This window comes from Hypanus sabinus, chromosome 8, assembly GCF_030144855.1.
Source record: "Hypanus sabinus isolate sHypSab1 chromosome 8, sHypSab1.hap1, whole genome shotgun sequence".
Classification (NCBI taxonomy): Eukaryota; Metazoa; Chordata; class Chondrichthyes; order Myliobatiformes; family Dasyatidae; genus Hypanus; species Hypanus sabinus.
The window spans coordinates 169,392,114-169,413,178 of NC_082713.1; the positions used below are offsets into that span (position 1 = coordinate 169,392,114).

Consider the following 21,065-nt stretch of genomic DNA (forward strand, 5'->3'; position numbering starts at 1 on the left):
CAGGTGCGCAACAGGTAAGACGGCATCTGCAAACAATCAGGTACACGGCAGGTAAGAGAGCATCTGCAGACAATCAGGTGCACCGCAGGTAAGACAACATCTGCAGACAATCAGGTACGCAACAGGTAAGACGGCATCTGCAGACAATCAGGTACACAACACGTAAGACGGCATCGGCATATAATCAGGTAGATGGCAGGTAAGACGGCATCTGCAGACAATCAGGTACACAACCGGTAAGACAGAATCTGCAGACGATCGGGTACACTGCAGGGAAGATGGCATCTGCAGACAATCAGGGACACAACAGGTAAGACGGCATCTGCACACAATCAGGTAGATGGCAGGTAAGACAACACCTGCAGACAATCAGGTACACCGCAGGTAAGATGGCATCGGCATACAATCAGGTAGATGGCAGGTAAGACAGCACCTGCAGACAATCAGGTACACAACAGGTAAGACGGCATCTGCAGACAATCAGGTACACAAGAGGTAAGAAGGCATCTGCAGCCAATCAGATACACAGCAGGTAAGACGGCATCGGCATATAATCTGGTAGATGGCAGGTAAAACGGCATCTGCAGACAATCAGGTACTCAACAGGTAAGAAAATCTGCAGACGATCAGGTACACGGCAGGTAAGACGGCATCTGCAGACAAACAGGTACACGGCAGGTAAGACGGCATCTGCATACAATCAGGTACACGGCAGGTAAGACAGCATCTGCAGACAATCAGGTACCCAACAGGTAAGACAGCATCTGCAGACAATCAGCTACACAAGAGGTAAGAAGGCATCTGCAGCCAATCAGGTACACGGCAGGTAAGACGGCATCTGTAGACAATCGGGTACACAGCAGGTAAGGCAAAATCTGCAGACGATCAGGTACACGGCACGAAAGACGTCGTCTGCAGACAATCAGGTAAACAACAGGTAAGATGGCATCTGCAGACAATCAGCTACACAACAGGTAATAAGACATCTGCAGACAATCAGATACACAGCAGGTAAGACGGCATCTGCAGACAATCACGTACATGGCAGGAAAGACGTCATCTGCAGAGAATCAGGTAAACAACAGGTAAGATGGCATCTGCAGACAATCAGGTACACAACAGGTAAGACGGCATCTGCAGACAATCAGGTACAGAACAGGTAAGACAGCATCTGCAGACAATCAGGTACACGGCAGGTAAGAGAGCATCTGCAGACAATCAGGTGCACCGCAGGTAAGACAACATCTGCAGACAATCAGGTACGCAACAGGTAAGACGGCATCTGCAGACAATCAGGTACACAACACGTAAGACGGCATCGGCATATAATCAGGTAGATGGCAGGTAAGACGGCATCTGCAGACAATCAGGTACACAACCGGTAAGACAGAATCTGCAGACGATCGGGTACACTGCAGGGAAGATGGCATCTGCAGACAATCAGGGACACAACAGGTAAGACGGCATCTGCACACAATCAGGTAGATGGCAGGTAAGACAACACCTGCAGACAATCAGGTACACCGCAGGTAAGATGGCATCGGCATACAATCAGGTAGATGGCAGGTAAGACAGCACCTGCAGACAATCAGGTACACAACAGGTAAGACGGCATCTGCAGACAATCAGGTACACAAGAGGTAAGAAGGCATCTGCAGCCAATCAGATACACAGCAGGTAAGACGGCATCGGCATATAATCTGGTAGATGGCAGGTAAAACGGCATCTGCAGACAATCAGGTACTCAACAGGTAAGAAAATCTGCAGACGATCAGGTACACGGCAGGTAAGACGGCATCTGCAGACAAACAGGTACACGGCAGGTAAGACGGCATCTGCATACAATCAGGTACACGGCAGGTAAGACAGCATCTGCAGACAATCAGGTACCCAACAGGTAAGACAGCATCTGCAGACAATCAGCTACACAAGAGGTAAGAAGGCATCTGCAGCCAATCAGGTACACGGCAGGTAAGACGGCATCTGTAGACAATCGGGTACACAGCAGGTAAGGCAAAATCTGCAGACGATCAGGTACACGGCACGAAAGACGTCGTCTGCAGACAATCAGGTAAACAACAGGTAAGATGGCATCTGCAGACAATCAGCTACACAACAGGTAATAAGACATCTGCAGACAATCAGATACACAGCAGGTAAGACGGCATCTGCAGACAATCACGTACATGGCAGGAAAGACGTCATCTGCAGAGAATCAGGTAAACAACAGGTAAGATGGCATCTGCAGACAATCAGGTACACAACAGGTAAGACGGCATCTGCAGACAATCAGGTACAGAACAGGTAAGACAGCATCTGCAGACAATCAGGTACACGGCAGGTAAGACGGCATCTGCGGACAATCAGGTACACAACAGGTAAGACAAAATCTGTAGACAATCAGTTACGCAACAGGGAAGACGGCATCTGCAGACAATCAGGTACACCGCAGGTAAGACAGCATCTGCAGACAATCAGCTACACAACAAGTAATACGGTATATGCCGACAATCAGGTAGAACGCAGGTAATACAACATCTGCAGACAATCAGTTATACAACAGGTAAGTCGGCATCTGCAGACAATCAGGTACGCTACAGGTAAGACGGCATCTGCAGACAATCAGGTACACAACAGGTAAGACAGCATCTGCATACAATCAGGAAAACAACAGGTAAGATGGCATCTGCATACAATCAGGTAAAGAACAGGTAAGATGGCATCTGCAGACAATCAGGTACACAACAGGTAAGACGGCATCTGCAGACAATCAGATACACAGCAGGTAAGACGGCATCGGCATATAATCAGGTAGATGGCAGGTAAGACGGCATCTGCAGACAATCAGGTACACAACAGGTAAGAAAATCTGCAGACGATCAGGTACACGGCAGGTAAGACGGCATCTGTAGACAATCAGGTACACAACAGGTAAGACGGTATCTGCAGACAATCAGGTACACGGCAGGTAAGACAGCATCTGCATACAATCAGGTACACGGCAGGTAAGACAGCATCTGCAGACAATCAGGTACACAACAGGTAAGACAGCATCTGCAGACAATCAGGTACACAACAGGTAAGACGGCATCTGCAGACAATCAGGTACATGGCAGGTAAGACAGCTTGTGCAGACATTCAGGTACACAACAGGTAAGACAGCATCTGCAGACAATCAGGTACACAACAGGTAAGACAGCATCTGCAGACAATCAGCTACACAAGAGGTAAGAAGGCATCTGCAGCCGATCAGGTACACGGCAGGTAAGACGGCATCTGCAGACAATCAAGTACACAGCAGGTAAGACAAAATCTGCAGACGATCATGTACACGGCAGGAAAGACGTCATCTGCAGACAATCAGGTAAACAATAGGTAAGATGGCATCTGCAGACAGTCAGGTACACAGCAGGTAATAAGGCATCTGCAGACAATCAGATACACAGTAGGTAAGTCAGCATCTCCGGACAATCAGGTACACAACAGGTTAGACAGCATCTGCAGACAATCAGGTACACAACAGGTAAGACGGCATCTGCAGACAATCAGGTACACAACAGGTAAGACGGCATCTGCAGACAATCAGGTGCGCAACAGGTAAGACGGCATCTGCAGACAATCAGGTACACAACAGGTAAGACGGCATCTGCAGACAATCAGGTGCGCAACAGATAAGACGGCATCTGCAGACAATCAGGTGCGCAACAGGTAAGACGGCATCTGCAAACAATCAGGTACACGGCAGGTAAGAGATCATCTGCAGACAATCAGGTGCACCGCAGGTAAGACAACATCTGCAGACAATCAGGTACGCAACAGGTAAGACGGCATCTGCAGACAATCAAGTACACAACACGTAAGACGGCATCGGCATATAATCAGGTAGATGGCAGGTAAGACGGCATCTGCAGACAATCAGGTACACAACCGGTAAGACAGAATCTGCAGACGATCGGGTACACTGCAGGGAAGATGGCATCTGCAGACAATCAGGGACACAACAGGTAAGAACGCATCTGCAGACAATCAGGTAGGTGGCAGGTAAGACAACACCTGCAGACAATCAGGTACACCGCAGGTAAGATGGCATCGGCATACAATCAGGTAGATGGCAGGTAAGACAGCACCTGCAGACAATCAGGTACACAACAGGTAAGACGGCATCTGCAGACAATCAGGTACACAACAGGTAAGACGGCATCTGCAGACAATCAGGTACACAACAGGTAAGACGGCATCTGCAGACAATCAGGTACACAACAGGTAAGACGGCATCTGCAGACAAACAGGTACACAACAGGTAAGACAGCATCTGCAGACAATCAGCAACACGGCAGGTAAGACAGCATCGGCAGACAATCAGGTACACGGCAGGTAAGACAGCATCTGCATACAATCAGGTACACGGCAGGTCAGACGACATCTGCAGACAACCAGGTACACAACAGGTAAGACGGCAACTGCAGACAATCAGGTACACAACAGGTAAGATGGCATCTTAGGACAATCAGGTACACAACAGGTAAGACAGCATCTGCAGACAATCAGGTACACGGCAGGTAAGACAGCATCAGCAGACAATCAAGTACATAACAGGTAAGACAGCATCTGTAGACACTCTGGTACACAACAGGTCAGACGGCATCTGCAGACAATCAGGTACACAACAGGTAAGACAGCATCTGCAGACAATCAGCTACACAAGAGGTAAGAAGGCATCTGCAGACAATCAGGTACACGGCAGGTAAGATGGCATCTTAGGACAATCAGATACACAACAGGGAAGACGGCATCCGCAGACAATCAGGTTCACCGCAGGTAAGACAGCATCTGCAGACAATCAGGTACACGGCAGGGAAGACAGCATCTGTAGACAATCAGTTACACAACAGGTATGACGGCATCTGCAGACAATCAGGTACTCAACAGGTAAGACGGCATCTGCAGACAATCAGGTACACAACAGGTAAGACGGCATCTGCAGACAATCAGGTACACAACAGGTAAGACGGCATCTGCAGACAATCAGGTACACAACAGGTAAGACGGCATCTGCAGACAATCAGGTACACAACAGGTAAGACGGCATCTGCAGACAATCAGGTACACAACAGGTAAGACGGCATCTGCAGACAAACAGGTACACGGCAGGTAAGACGGCATCTGCAGACGATCAGGTACACGGCAGGAAAGACGGCATCTGCAGACAATCAGGTAAACAACAGGAAAGATGGCATCTGCAGACAATCAGTTACGCAACAGGTAAGACAGCGTCTGCCGACAATCAGCTACACAACAGGTAAGACGGCATCTGCAGACAATCAGGTACACCGCAGGTAAGACAGCATCTGCAGACAATCAGGTACGCAACAGGTAAGACGGCATCTGCAGACAATCAGGTACACAACAGGTAAGACGGCATCTGTAGACAATCAGGTACACAAGAGGTAAGAAGGCATCTGCAGACAATCAGGTACACAGCAGGTAAGACGGCATCTGCAGACGATCAGGTACACGGCATGTAAGACAGCTTCTGTAGACAATCAGGTACGCAACAGGGAAGACGGCATCTGCAGACAATCAGGTACACCGCAGGTAAGTCAGCATCTGCAGACAATTAGCTACACAACAGGTAAGACGGCATCTGCAGACAATCAGGTACACCGCAGGTAAGACAGCATCTGCAGACAATCAGGTACGCAACAGGTAAGATGGCATCTGCAGACAATCAGGTGCGCAACAGGTAAGACGGCATCTGCAGACAATCAGGTACACGGCAGGTAAGACAGCATCTGCAGACAATCAGGTGCACAGCAGGTAAGGCAGCATCTGCATACAATCAGGTAAACAACAGGTAAGATGGCATCTCCAGACAATCAGGTACACAACAGGTAATACGGCATCTGCAGACAATCAGATACACAGCAGGTAAGACGGCATCTGCAGACAATCAGCTACACAACAGGTAAGACGGCATCTGCAGACAATCAGATACACAGCAGGTAAGACGGCATCTGCAGACAATCAGGTACACAACAGGTAAGACGGCATCGGCATACAATCAGGTAGATGGCAGGTAAGACAGCATCTGCAGACAATCAGGTACACAACTGGTAAGGCAGAAGCTGCAGACAATCAGTTACACGGCAGGTAAGACGGCATCTGCAGACAATCAGGTACACAACAGGTAAGACGGCATCTGCAGACAATCAGGTACACAACAGGTAAGACGGCATCTGCAGACAATCAGGTACACAACAGGTAAGACGGCATCTGCAGACAAACAGGTATACGGCAGGTAAGACGGCACCTGCAGACAAACAGGTACACGGCAGGTAAGTCAGCATCTGCAGACAATCAGGTACACAACAGGTAAGACGGCATCTGCAGACAATCAGGTACACAACAGGTACGACAGCATCTGCAGACAATCAGGTACGCAACAGGTAAGACGGCATCTGCAGACAATCAGGTACACAACAGGTAAGACGGCATCTGCAGACAATCAGGTACACAACAGGTAAGACAAAATCTGCAAACGATCAGGTACACGGCAGGTAAGACAGCATCTGTAGACAATCAGGTACGCAACAGGGAAGACGGCATCTGCAGACAATCAGGTACACCGCAGGTAAGACAGCATCTGCAGACAATCAGCTACACAACAGGTAAGACGGCATCTGCAGACAATCAGGTAAACAACAGGTAAGACGGCATCTGCAGACAATCAGGTGCGCAACAGTTAAGACGGCATCTGCAGACATTCAGGTACACGGCAGGTAAGACAGCATCTGCATACAATCAGGTACACAACTGGTAAGACGGCATCTGCAGACAATCAGGTAAACGGCAGGTAAGACAGCATCTGCATACAATCAGGTAAACAACAGGTAAGATGGCATCTGCAGACAATCAGGTGCACAACAGGTAATACGGCATCTGCAGACAATCAGATACACAGCAGGTAAGACGACATCTGCAGACAATCAGGTACACAACTGGTAAGACGGCATCTGCAGACAATCAGATACACAGCAGGTAAGACGGCATCTGCAGACAATCAGGTACACAACTGGTAAGACGGCATCTGCAGACAATCAGGTACACGGCAGGTAAGAGTGCATCTGCAGACAATCAGGTACACGGCAGGTAAGACGGCATCTGCAGACAATCAGGTACACAGCAGGTAAGACGGCATCTGCAGACAATCAGGTACACAACAGGTAAGACGGCATCTGCAGACAATCAGGTACACTACAGTTAAGACGGCATCGGCATATAATCAGGTAGATGGCAGGTAAGACGGCATCTGCAGACAATCAGGTACACAACAGGTATGACAGCATCTGCAGACAATCAGGTACACAACAGGTAAGACAGCATGTGCAGACATTCAGGTACACAACAGGTAAGACAGCATCTGCAGACAATCAGGTACAGAACAGGTAAGACAGCATCTGCATACAATCAGGTACACGGCAGGTAAGACAGCATCTGCAGACAACCAGGTGCACAACAGGTAAGATGGCATCTTAGGACAATCAGGTACACAACAGGTAAGACAGCATCTGCAGACAATCAGGTACACGGCGGGTAAGACGGCATCTGCAGACAATCAGGTACACAACAGGTAAGACAGCATCTGTAGACACTCTGGTACACAACAGGTAAGACGGCATCTGCAGACAATCAGGTACACAACGGGTAAGACGGCATCTGCAGACAATCAGGTACACAACAGGTAAGATGGCATCTTACCAAAATCAGGTACACTACAGGTAAGACAGCATCTGCAGACAATCAGGTACACAACAGGTAAGACAGCATCTGCAGACAATCAGCTACACAAGAGGTAAGAAGGCATCTGCAGCCAATCAGGTACACGGCAGGTAAGACGGCATCTGCAGACAATCAGGTACACAGCAGGTAATAAGGCATCTGCAGACAATCAGGTACAGAACAGGTAATAAGGCATCTGCAGACAATCAGGTACCCAACAGGTAATAAGGCATCTGCAGACAATCAGGTACACGGCAGGTAAGACAAAATCTGCAGACAATCAGGTAAACAACAGGTAAGACGGCATCTGCAGACAATCAGGTAAACAACAGGTAAGACGGCATCTGCAGACAATCAGGTACCCAACAGGTAATAAGGCATCTGCAGACAATCAGGTACACGGCAGGTAAGACGGCATCTGCAGACAATCAGGTACACAACAGGTAAGGTGGCATCTGCAGACAATCAGTTACACCGCAGGTAAGACAGCATCTGCAGACAATCAGGTACACAACAGGTAAGACAGCATGTGCAGACAATCAGGTACACAACAGGTAAGACAGCATCTGCAGACAATCAGGTACACAACATTTAAGAAATCGTCTGAAGACAGCTGAGCTGTTAACAGTTTGGGTCTGGGACCCGTCATCATAATTGACCTCCTAAGTGTGTCTTCTAAAGACATTATCTGATAGATCGCTCTTTTACATGTTGTGTTTCCAGAATGGAGATAAAACATTGGAGGGCTACGTAGGAGGGATGTGTTAGATTCGTTATAGAGTAGGTTAAAGTGTTAGCACAATATTATGGGCAAATTTGTCATATAGTAATATATGTATTTCTTTATTAATGCATTCAATAACAAGACTATGCATTTAAAATATAGGCAAGTTAAAATCAAAGTTTATTTTTAAAGACATATCAAGTGTGAACACTGTTGTTGCATAGTTTGAATAAGAATTTTAAACTGTGAGGTGGTGATCATGTTCTCAAGTTTGAATTTTTGTTTACATGTTTATTTGATTAATAGTGAAAGTAAAGATGTAATTTTTTTCCCATCCAAGCCCCTGGAATCACTCCTGCATACACAGACCCCAGAGAGGTCCACGGAGCCCAGGCTAAGAACCCACTCTAAACTAACATTACAAATTCTTTCCAGTGTTATACAGAAATGCAAACAATTGAAGACTTAACCCTTAATATATTCTGTTCTCGTGATGTGAACCGAAATAATTTAGTCTCTTACAAAAGTATATGGGACATTCTTGTTATAATTAGATCAGTAATTTGTAATGTAAAGAAAATGATGATGCGTGCTCTATTTGTCAGTATCATAAATACACTGTTGTATCTAATTAAATAATACAAGAATGTGCAGATTGCAAAGCTTGGCTTTTTTCTTTACCATGTTGTGTTCTGTTTGAACAATCTGCCTCTATTTTATAGTTGATATTCCCAGACGATTCAGATCACTTCAGTTTTACATTCACTCCTTTGTGAATTTCTGTACATATATCTCTGAGTAAAGTTATCATTCAAGTCAGTTCATATGCAAATATTTATCATGTGTACATCAGAACATAGAGTTGACAACATATTTATTGGCACAAGTATCATATGTTCTGGTCACTTCACTACAGGAAGGATGTGGAAACTATAGAAAGGTTGCAGAGGAGATTTACAAGGATGTTGCCTGGATTGGGGAGCATGTCTTATGAGAAACTAGTTGGGTGAACGCGGCCTTTTTGTCTTGGAGTGACGGAGGATCAGATGTGACCTGATAGAAGTGTACAAGATGATGAGAGGCATTGATTGTGGATAGTCAGAGGCTTTTTCCCATGGCTGAAATGGCCAGCATGAGAGGGCATGGTTTTAAGGTGCTTGGAAGTAGGTACGGAGGAGATATCATGGGTAAGTTTTTTACTCAGAGAGTGGTGAGTGTGTGGAATGGGCTGCCAGCAATGGTAGGGTCTTTTAAGAGACTCTTGGATCGGTACACAGAGCTTAGAAAAATAGAGGGCTGTGGGTAACCTTAGGTAATTTCTCAGGTAAGGACATATTCGGCACAGCTTCGTGGGCCAAAGGGCTGTAGATTTTCTAGGCTTCTGTGTTTATACTTGCTGTGCTGTGACATGGGTGATCATGGTCTTTCTGTGACTATAATTGTTCTTGGCAAATTTTTCTACAGAGGTGGTTTGTCTTTGCTTTCTTCTAGACAGTGTCTTTACAAGATGGTTGATCCCAGCCATTGTCAGTACTTTTCAGAGATTGTCTGCCTGGTGTCAATGGTCACATAACCAGGACTTGTGATCTACACCAAATGCTCAAATGACCATCCACCACCTGCTCCCGTGGCTTCAAGTGACCCCGATCAGGGGGCTGAGCAGCTGCTATACCTTGCAGGGTAGCGGAGGGAAGGAGCACCTTACTCCTCCCATGGGAGAGATGTATCTGCATCCCACCACCCATAGGTTTAAACACCTAAGATAATTCTATTGTCAAAGAAAAAATGAGGAATTTGGAATCTTGGGAGGGAAGGGTTAGATTGAGGTGTGGTAGCATAGTAGTTAGCATAACAGTATTGCAGTACCAGTGATTCGAGTTCAATTCCCGCATCTGTCTGTAAAAAGTTTGTATGTTCTCTCTCTCCCCTCCCCCCCCCCCCCGACCAGGTGGGTTTCCTCCCACATTTCAGACATATGGGTTACTTGGTTACATGGTGTAATTGTGCAGCATGGTCTCATTGGGCTGGTAGGGTCTGTTACTGTGATGTTATAGTAGGTTAAATGGTCAGCACACCATCATGAGTCGAAGGGCCCATACTGTGCTGCAATGTTCTAGATCAGGGGTTCCCAACCTGCTGTCCACAGACACCTCAGTAATGGAATTGGTCCATGGCATTAAAAAAGTTGGGAACCCCTGTTCTATGTTCTATATTAAAATCACCAAAACTGAACACTTTTCTGAAAAGGTACTAATATTCCCCATGTGATATAAGGCTTTAGAATTGAATTTTACACTGGCAGTATCTTACAAACATTTCTGTGCAGTTTCCCTAATCTGGATAATAGTTAATCAAGCATTCTCCATTTAATGCCTTTCTCACAGTTTGTCTATATTTTATTTTTACATTTAGTAAGAAAATGCCCATGAAAATGACTATTTTCATTGTTTGTGTAAAATAACCAGCTGAAAGCACCAGCCTCTGATCCCATTTTTTGTTGGTGGACAACCAAAGTGTAACTCCTCAATGGATGGTTCCAAGTCTGGCAGCAAAAGGAGGAGGGTTGGGCATGGGGCTAGGAACCCCATCCTGTACAAATTGACAGCTACAGAGAAGTGTCACAGTGTGCGCCGAGAGATGACTGAACCCAGGTACAGAGGAATGACAGACTCTCATGTTTAGACAGAAGTGAGAGTTTATTCATTGGAATTCTAACAGAATATTGGTGGCTCAACTGAGTGACACCACAAAACAAACCATTGACAAAACACACAAGGACCCCGCCATCAGTACTAACTGGGAGTCTGCTTTAAATAATCACAGTGCACTGAAACCCCATGCCAGTCAAAGTAAACTTGACAAGATTAAACAAAAAGCACAGGGGCTTAACAACTCTAGATAAGATGACTAGTAACGAATGCTCAGTGCTCATGACAGAAATGCCAACATAAGCTCCAACAACCTCGTCCCAGGGAGAGGAAGGATCTTCGCTTAGAACACCTGTGAAGTCATATGGTGAAAGTGGAACTACAGGGCTGGTCAGCCTTCTACTGGCCTAGGACAGGCAACGCTGGCAAGCTGCTATCAGCGGCCCACGGCCCTGTAATGCTCAGTAAGTAGGACAACATATAACAAGTCCTGGTTATGCAACCACTGACGCCAGGCAGACAACCTCTAAAGAGTATTGATAGTGACTGGGATCACCTGTCTTATAAAGACACTTTGCAAAAGAAGGCAATGGCAAACCACTTCTGTAGAAAAAAAACAATAATTGTCATGGAAAGCTCATGATCGCCCATGTCATACAACACAGCACACAATGAATGAATGTCAGTTTAGAACTAACAACGCTGGTATATATACACACAGTACAGTTGATTATGACCTTATGATTAGTCAGAGGCACTGAAGTTCACTAAATTCAAAATAACAAAACGACTGAGATAACAGGATATTACAGGTTACAGGACTAGAATATAAAAGCAAGGATGTAATGTTGAGAATTTACAAAGCACTGCTGAGGTCCCACTTGAAATATTGTGAGCAATTTTGGGCTCCTTTTCTTAGAAAGGATGAGCTGATACGAGAAGGTTCAAAGGAGGTTCATGAAAATGATTCCATGTTTGAACTGCTTGTCATACAAAGAGTGTTTGATGGCTCTGGGTCTGAATTCACTAGAATTTAGAAGAATGAGGAGTGATCTCATTGAAACCTGTCGAATGATGAAAGGCAAACATGAAGAAATCTGCAGATGCTGGAAATTCAAGCAACACACACAAAATGCTGATGGAACACAGCAAGCCAGGCAGAATCTATAAGGAGAAGCACTGTCGACGTTTTGGGCCGAGACCCTTTGTCAGGACTAACTGAAAAGAAAGATACTAAGAGATTTGAAAGTAGGAGGGGGAGGGGGAAATGCAAAATGATAGAAGACCCAAGGGGGTGGGATGAAGCTAAGAGCTGGAAAGGTGATTGGCTAAAGGGATACAGAGCTGGCGAAGGGAAAGGATCATGGGACCGGATGCCTAGGGAGAAAGAAAGGGAGAGGGGAGCACCAGAAGGAGATGGGGAACAGGCAGAGTGATGGGCAGAGAGAAAAAAAACTAAATATGTCAGGGATGGGGTAAGAAGGGGAGGAGGGGCATTTACGGAAGTTAGAGAAGTCAATGTTCATGCCATCAGGTTGGAGACTACTCAGCCGGTATATAAGGTGTTGTTCCTCCAACCTGAGCGTGGCCTCATTTTGACAGTAGAGGAGGCCTTGGATAGACATATCAGAATGGGAATGGGACCTGGAATTAAAATGTATGGCCACTGGGAGATCCTGCTTTCTCTGGCGGACAGAGCGTAGGTGTTCAGCGAAACGGTCTCCCAGTCTGCGTTGGGTCTCACCAATACATAAAAGGCCACACCGGGAGCACCGGAAGCAGTATAGCGCACCAGCCGACTCACAGGTGAAGTGTCGCCTCACCTGGAAGGACTATCTGGGGCCCTGAATGGTGGTGAGGGAGGAAGTGTAAGGGCAGGTGTAGCACTTGTTCCGCTTACAAGGATAAGTGCCAGGAGGGAGATCGGTGGGAAGGGATTGGTGGGGGGGGGGGGGGACGAATGTACAAGGAAGTCGCGTAGGGAGCGATCCCTGCAGAAAGCAGAAGCGGGGGAGGGAAAATGTGTTTGGTAGTGGGATCCGTAGGAGGTGGCGGAAGTTACGGAGAATGATACGTTGGACCTGGAGGCTGGTGGGGTGGTAGGTGAGGACAAGGGAACCCTATCCCAAGTGGGGTGGCGGGCGGATGGGATGAGGGCAGATGTGTGAGAAATGGGAGAGATTCATTTGAGAGCAGAGTTGATGGTGGAAGAAGGGAAGCCCCTTTGTTTAAAAAAGGAAGACATCTCCTTCGTCCTGGAATGTAAAGCTTCATCCTGAGAGCAGATGCGGCGGAGACGGAGGAATTGTGAGAAGGGGATAGCATTTTTGCAAGAGACAGGGTGGGAAGAGGAATAGTCCAGGTAGCTGTGAGAGTCTGTAGGCTTATAGTAGATATCAGTAGATAAGCCAGCCATCGCCAGAGATGAAGACAGAAAGATCAAGAAAGGGGAGGGAGGTGTCGGAAATGGACCAGGTAAATTTGAGGGCAGGGTGAAAGTTGGAGGCAAAGTTAATGAAGTCAACGAGCTCAGCATGCGTGCAGGAGGCAGCGCCAATGCAGTCGTCGATGTAGCGAAGGAAAAGAGGGGGAGATGGATACCTGTATAGACTTGGAACATGGACTGTTCCACAAAGCCAACAAAAAGGCAGGCATAGCTGGGACCCATGCGGGTGCCCATGGCTACACTCTTGGTTTGGAGGAAGTGGGCGGAGCCAAAGGAGGAATTATTGAGAGTAAGAACTAATTCCGCTAGACGGAGGAGAGTGGTGGTAGAGGGAAATTGGTTAGGTCTGGAATCCAAAAAGAAGCGAAGAGCTTTGAGACCATCCGGTGAATGGTGAAAGGCGTTGATAGAGTGGATGTGGAGAGGATGTTTCCTATGGTGGCAGAGTAGAGGGGCAGAATAGAGGGGCGTCCTTTTAGAACAGAGATTAGGAGGAATTTTTTTAACTGGAGAGTGGTAAATAAGTGGAATTCGTTGTCACGGACAGCTGTGGAGGCAAAGTCTGTAGGTATATTTAAGGTATAAGTTGACAGATTCTTGATTGGTCAGGGCATGAAGAAATAAGGGAGGAAGGCAGGAGAGTGGGGTTGAGAGCCATAATGAAATGGTGGAGCAGGCTCGATGGGCCAAATGGCCTAATTCTGCTCCTGTCTTTTTCCCTTATAATCTTACGATATGATCAGCAAACCGGACCGCCGCTGAGGAGAGAAGCAGTTAAGAGTTGAGGATTGTTGACCTGCCAGAGGTTGTAAATCAGACCTGTTTTCCTCTTCACAGATGCTGATTGACAGGCTGAGTGTCTGCAATTGTATTTTGATTTACAGCGATTGCGGCTTCCGTAACTAAATGACACATTTCACTGTAACGATGTGTGGATGTACAGCGACAAATAAAGCTAATCTTTATCGTTATTTTACCATGTTATCTTGATAACGAAATCCAATACGAGTCATTCGTTTGAGTTCATCTGACCCAGAGAATTTATTATCCAGTCTGAGCCTCAACCTTGGTTCAAACTGGAAACCTAGCGATAGTTACTAATCGAAACGAACAAAACCGAACGAACTTTAAAAGAGGAAGGGTTTAAAAAAATATTTCTATCAATAACCCGGTGCGCCAACGGAATTGGCATCCATTTTACCTAATAAACATTGTACTGAGGAACTCAAAGTGTAATTCCACGTTTTCTCCTCATATAGATGCTGCTCGACCCGCTGAGTTTCTCCAGCACATTGTGTGTTGAGCCCGATTCCGCCTCTGCCGTCTCCTGTGTTTTCTCCCTACCGAGATCGCTTGGGTTTCGGTTAAGAATTAACACCATCTCAGCCCAGGAATAATCGCACTAAGAAAACATATTCAACTTTACACGAACGAGTTAATTACGATGGGGCCAGTGGAGATTAGGAACTTCATGTAAACATTGAGATAATTTAACTTAAACGAAAGCCTACAAGTTAAAAGTTCAGTGTAAATTTATTTACATTAATGTTTCTATATATACCTTAAGATGTTGTTTTCAATTTCATTTTCTTGTCGTTATTTACAAGGAAAAAGAAATTCAATTGAATTTATGTTTTATATATAAAATAAACAAGGACTTAGCTAATGTGCAAAAGGCATATTGTGCATATAAAAATTAATACGGAGAAAGTGAATTGTTAAGAGTCCTTGCAAGTCCTTACCAGTCGTATAACTAAAGTCTCAGAACCATTTTCGCTAATATATGTCCTAACCTGGCTGAAGACGGTCAGCTGATCGGGAGAAAGGTTTTGGGTTTGTATATAGCTTTCCAAACAGCGTGATCAGATGTTAGTTGTAATTAACCACAGGGGCGAAAGTATTGTTTTTAAGCAGTTTAACTGTTCAATTTTATGCGTACAATATTGGGCAAAAATGGCATTTGTGGCCTATCCTGCATAAATAAAAACATATTCAAATACAAATATATAAAATCGCAGACAGCAGGTGCAGAGTTCCTCTCACATTGTGTGTGAGTGTGTGTGTGTGTGTGTGTGTGTGTGTGTGTGTGTGTGTGTGTGTGTGTGAGTGTGTGCGTGTGTGTGTGTGTGTGTGTGTGAGTGTGTGTGTGTGTGTGTGTGTGTGTGTGAGTGTGTGTGTGTGTGTGTGTGTGTGTGTGATATAAAATCGTAAATGGGATCGAAGCCACGTCGATCAGCTGTTGAGAACTCAAGGGAATCAATGGTTTGCTTACCTGTTTTCTGGCGTAGATGGTAAACTGAGATTTACAGAGAAGGCTAAATAAATTCTGATATTCAACTTAAAATTACGCCAGCAATTAGTTGATTTTGTTTTCTCTGACACACGTCCCAGGATTAAATGGCAGAATCGGAACTGGGCTCCTACGGATGGTTTCAGTCTCGCGGCCGCTCGCCTTTCCGTTCCGCTGCATCTGCTTCTATCGCTGGTGAGAGGTCCTGTTTAAAACACCAATTTTACTACTCCGCTGCGCATTAAAATCCAACTGAAACGAAAGCAGGCGGTAAATAATTAGAGGAAAAATAAAAATAACAATAGAAGGCTGTGTAAGCGCCCAGTAACCAAAGCGCTTACAGATCGCTCGGTGTAAATAAAAATCTTAAATTACCCCTAAAGGTTTTAAGCGCGCATTGCCTTGAATTCTATAGCTCCAGTGAGTTGGAGAATAACTTAATTCGGGGGATTTAATTTTGGTATCTTTTGTACTTTTATATTAATGCCGTGCATTGATTTGAGGGAGTAGGAGACCCAAGAGGCACCAAATGGAGGGATCCCGAGTAACAAACAATCTGCTGGAAAAACTCGACAGGTCAGGCAGCATCTGTGGAGGGAAGTGAACAGTCTCATCTCCCTCCACAGATGTTGCCTAGCCCCGTTGCTTTCTTCCAGAGTCTTGTTAGTTGGTTTGAAGGAGTTCGTTGTTACAGAACCCTGGTCAGCGCCGCGAATACGGCTCCCCGGGGTTAAAGCAGAAACCAAACCATATTTGGTAAAATCCGTGGTCAGGAGCTGTATCCTCTGATCCTTCTCCGGAAACTACATGATAATTTTTTAATGAGCAAACAAATTAAAAATTTACGACATGTAAATTAATGCTGGAACAATCAGGTATCTGTACAGCGGGATCTTGAAAGAGATCAAATCTGGGGCACGTACAGTAGGAAGGGAGAGACAGATTTCCAGAGAGTGAGGGGTAGGAGAGACGGTAGGGAGAAGCAGATATGGCAGAGAGTGAGGGGTAGGAGAGAGGGTAGGGAGAAGCAGATATGGCAAAGAGTAAGGGGTAGGAGAGAGGGTAGGGAGAAGCAGACATGAGAGAGAGTAAGGGGTAGGAGAGAGGGTAGGGAGAAGCAGATATGGCAAAGAGTAAGGGGTAGGAGAGAGGGTAGGGAGAAGCAGACATGAGAGAGAGTAAGGGGTAGGAGAGAGGGTAGGGAGAAGCAGATATGACAGAGAGTGAGGGGTAGGAGAGAGGGTAGGGAGAAGCAGATATGACAGAGAGTGAGGGGTAGGAGAGAGGGTAGGGAGAAGCAGATATGGCAAAGAGTGAGGGGTAGGAGAGAGGGTAGGGAGAAGCAGATATGGCAAAGAGTAAGGGGTAGGAGAGACGGTAGGGAGAAGCAGATATGACAGAGAGTGAGGGGTAGGAGAGAGGGTAGGGAGAAGCAGATATGGCAAAGAGTAAGGGGTAGGAGAGAGGGTAGGGAGAAGCAGATATGACAGAGAGTGAGGGGTAGGAGAGAGGGTAGGGAGAAGCAGATATGACAGAGAGTGAGGGGTAGGAGAGAGGGTAGGGAGAAGCAGATATGGCAAAGAGTAAGGGGTAGGAGAGAGGGTAGGGAGAAGCAGATATGACAGAGAGTGAGGGGTAGGAGAGAGGGTAGGGAGAAGCAGATATGGCAAAGAGTAAGGGGTAGGAGAGAGGGTAGGGAGAAGCAGATATGACAGAGAGTGAGATGAAAAGATTCTGAGAGAATTCCAGACCAAAGACCAATGACAATATATGTATATAAAAAAACAAAGGCGCGATCAATCTGTTCTGAACTTCACATCGTTCTTTGTATTTCTATATTCAAAATAAAAATAAAAAGCACGAACCTTGAGATATAAAATTTGTTTTTAAAGCAAGATTTATTGTAACTTACAAAGTTATCAAAAAGCATCGGTTATCAGGATATCAACGCGCCTGCTAACTCTCACCACTCTCAGTGGAACGAGAGTTGATAACGTGATTTAGTGATCCAAGTTTGGGTATGTTATCCCCTTTGGCCCTTTTCCTTTCATCTGATAGGTTATATTTCCTCAACACCCCCCTCCCCCATAACACACATACACACAAAGCCGCCGCTTCCAAACGCCTCGTTATTCAACAACTCTCAATGACGCACTTCAGGTGGGCTTGTGAATATGCCCACACACTTAACTAAGAAAGGAATTCTATAAATAACTCGCCCTGTACTAATAAATAGTAGGCTGCGGGCAATCCCGTGAGTGCATCCTTCGATATCTGTTGTGAAGCATTGCTCTTAATCCCAATGAAGACCGAAACTGCTCCCCAGTACCTCGCGGAGAGCAGGACGAACCCGGCCGAAGACATTCGGAACAGCAGAAGTCTCATTACTCCTCCGGCCGAGTTCAGCAACCATCGAGACGATTTCAACATTGATCAGGTTTTGTTGACTCTCGTCTTTAAACTTCAAGACGCCAAAACCGTTGGGTTCTCCCACGTCCTCAAGCTGTTCGAGGTGAGCTTCCTCCCTTAGTAGTTTCCTAGTATATCTACAAATTGTTTGCTAGCTTATCTGCAAAATAAATCAATGGCAAATCTGTGGTCAAGCGGAGATCTCATTGGACCTGCTCAGGAATCAGTGAGAATTTATGTTTATTATTGGTCAAGAATCAACCTTATTCCCCATATATATTTGCATGTATTTGGAATTTGCTGCGGTAGGTTGGAGCGACATGTAATAAAAAACAACATTCAACAATTACAAAGAATAAAAAAATATAAAATTAAACTTAGAGAGTAAAGTACCGATGTGGAATAAGATGTGTAAATACCAACCTGCATTGAAAATGTGAAGAGCATTATGAAACGTGTTTACAGCGCATTGCAATGATGTTTAAGGAACAGCTTCTTCCCCTTTGCCATTAGATTTCTATATGGACAATGAACACTACCTCACTATCTTTGTCACTTTTTGCACGACCAAGTTAATTTTTTAAAATATATATTTCTTATTGTATTTAAGTTTATATAATGAGAAGCTGGAGACATCCCAAGCCGCCCGGTCTGACACCAACAATCATTCCACGTTCAGATCACGTTTCTCCTCATTCTGTTTGGTCTGAACAACAACTGAACCTCTTGATCATGTCTGCATGCTTTTATGCATTGAGCTTCTGCCACATAATTGATTGATTAGATATTTGCATTAACAAACAGGTGTACCTAATAAAGTGGCCACTGAGTCCACCTTAGAGTGACCATTCCAACACTCTGTATCTGATCTCCCAAATGGAGATTATGATGGCACAAATGAGGCTGAATAGGTTAGGACTCTTTTCCATGGAGTGAAAGATGCTTACGGAGGCTTATACAATCGTGGGGGGCATAGGTAAGGTAAATGGTAGCAGTACTATTCCCAGAGCAGTGGAGTGTAAAACTAGAAGACATTGGTTTAAGTCGAGAAGGGGAATATTTAAAGGGGACTTGAGAGGGGAGCTTTTCACCTAGAGGGTGATGGGTTTAGCTGCCAAAGGAAGTTGTAGAAATGGATATAATTATAAAAATTACAAGAATTTGGACAGGTGTCAGATTCAGGTTTATTATCACTGACATATCTCATGAAATTTTGAATTTGTTGTTGAAAGATGTGTGTTTTTCCCTTAATCTCGGGTCCTATACCAGAGGCTTGGGATGCTTGAAGGTTCAGCGCAGTATCCTTGCTGTTCCTACTAGTGCACTCTTCTGGATCAAGATCTCAGATGTTGTTCCCGGGATTTGTCGGAGCCACTCTCCCAGTCCAGGTGTCACAGCTCCAAGCATTCCTATCACCTCTGGGATTACTCTGGCTTTAGCTTTCCACACCCTCTCTACCTGCTCATTCAAGCCCTGGTATTTCTCCAACTTCTCATATTCTTTCTTCCTGATGTTACTGTCTTTCGGGATTGCCACATCCATTACTACTGCTTTCTTCTGTTCCTCGTCCAGTATTACTATGTCTGGTTGGCTGACCACTGCCTTATCAGTCCGTATTGGGAAGTCCCACAGGATCTCAGCTCTGTCATTCTCCACTGCCTTCTCGGGTGTTTCCCATTTGGACTTTGGATCCATGTATAAAAGGAACGGAAAGGAATATATATATATGTAAAGTTGCAATTTGTTGTGGAGTCTTTCAGGGCTATTGTACTCTGAGGTCAGGGACACAAGTCTGAAATAATAAAAAGTGTAACAAAGATTTTGTACATTGTACGGGGTGGCACAGCTGGTAGAGATGCTGCCTCACAGTACCAGAGACTCAGCTTCAAGCCTAATGTAGGAGGGGTGTTTGATGGCTCTGGGCCAGTATCCACTGGAGATCAGAAAAATGAAGGGGGATCTCACTGAAACCTATTAAATATGAATGACCTGGGTAGAATGGACTTGGAGAGGATGTTTCAGGTTGATTGTAGAACGAAAAAAGACAGGATAGGGGAAATATAGAACATAAAACAGTACAGATGTTTCAGCCCATGATATTGTGACAATCTTTTAACCTACTTCAAGATTAATCTAACCCTTCCCTCTCACATAGTCCTCCATTTTTCTTTCACCCATGTGCCTATCTAAGAATTCCTAAACGGTCCTAGCGTATCCAGCTCTACCACTACCCATGGTTGTCCACGAACTCACCACTCTCTGTGTAAAGAAACCTATCTCTGACATTCCCCCTATACTTTCCTCCAGTCACCTTAAGATGATGCCCCTCATGTTCGCCATTTCTACTCTGGGAAGAAAAGTATCTGGTCTTTGGGAATACTCCCAAATGGAATTTCACTCCATTAACTGAGCCGAAATGAAGCCAGGAAAGCTACTGATGGATCCTTGATCTGGTTTGCAGGGTTTGGGAGTCCGGATCGCTCACGTAGAAAGCAGAGCAACGCGAAACGGAAAGGCTGGGCCAGACGATTTGGATTTCTTCATCCAGTGTGAGCTCCCCAGTGCTGGAATTAACCCTCTGGTAAACTCGTTACGAAGAGTGGCCGAAGACGTCAGCACCATCAGGGAGGAGAACGGTGGGGATCAAAGAGATCAGCAGAAAAATTAATTAATCTTTGTCTAATATTAAATATGTAAATAACACACAAAACATTTAAATATTACATAAATGATGCTTTCATTATGTCTAATTTGAGCTTTTTTTGTGAG

At 45.3% G+C, this 21,065-nt stretch overlaps 2 protein-coding genes across 3 annotated transcripts in view; one reads left to right on the forward strand and one right to left on the reverse strand.

Annotated features, from left to right (window-relative positions):
• The window catches only part of dram1 (DNA-damage regulated autophagy modulator 1), a 533,733-nt gene that overhangs the window by 195,301 nt on the left and 317,367 nt on the right, over positions 1-21,065 (reverse strand). The window lies entirely within an intron of this gene.
• th2 (tyrosine hydroxylase 2) overlaps positions 18,190-21,065 on the forward strand; it is a 51,630-nt gene continuing 48,754 nt past the window's right edge. The window contains exons 1-2 of the mRNA XM_059976621.1: positions 18,190-18,399; positions 20,758-20,932. Of these exons, the coding sequence (XP_059832604.1) occupies positions 18,190-18,399; positions 20,758-20,932 (385 nt within the window). The remainder of the gene's footprint in view (positions 18,400-20,757; positions 20,933-21,065) is intronic.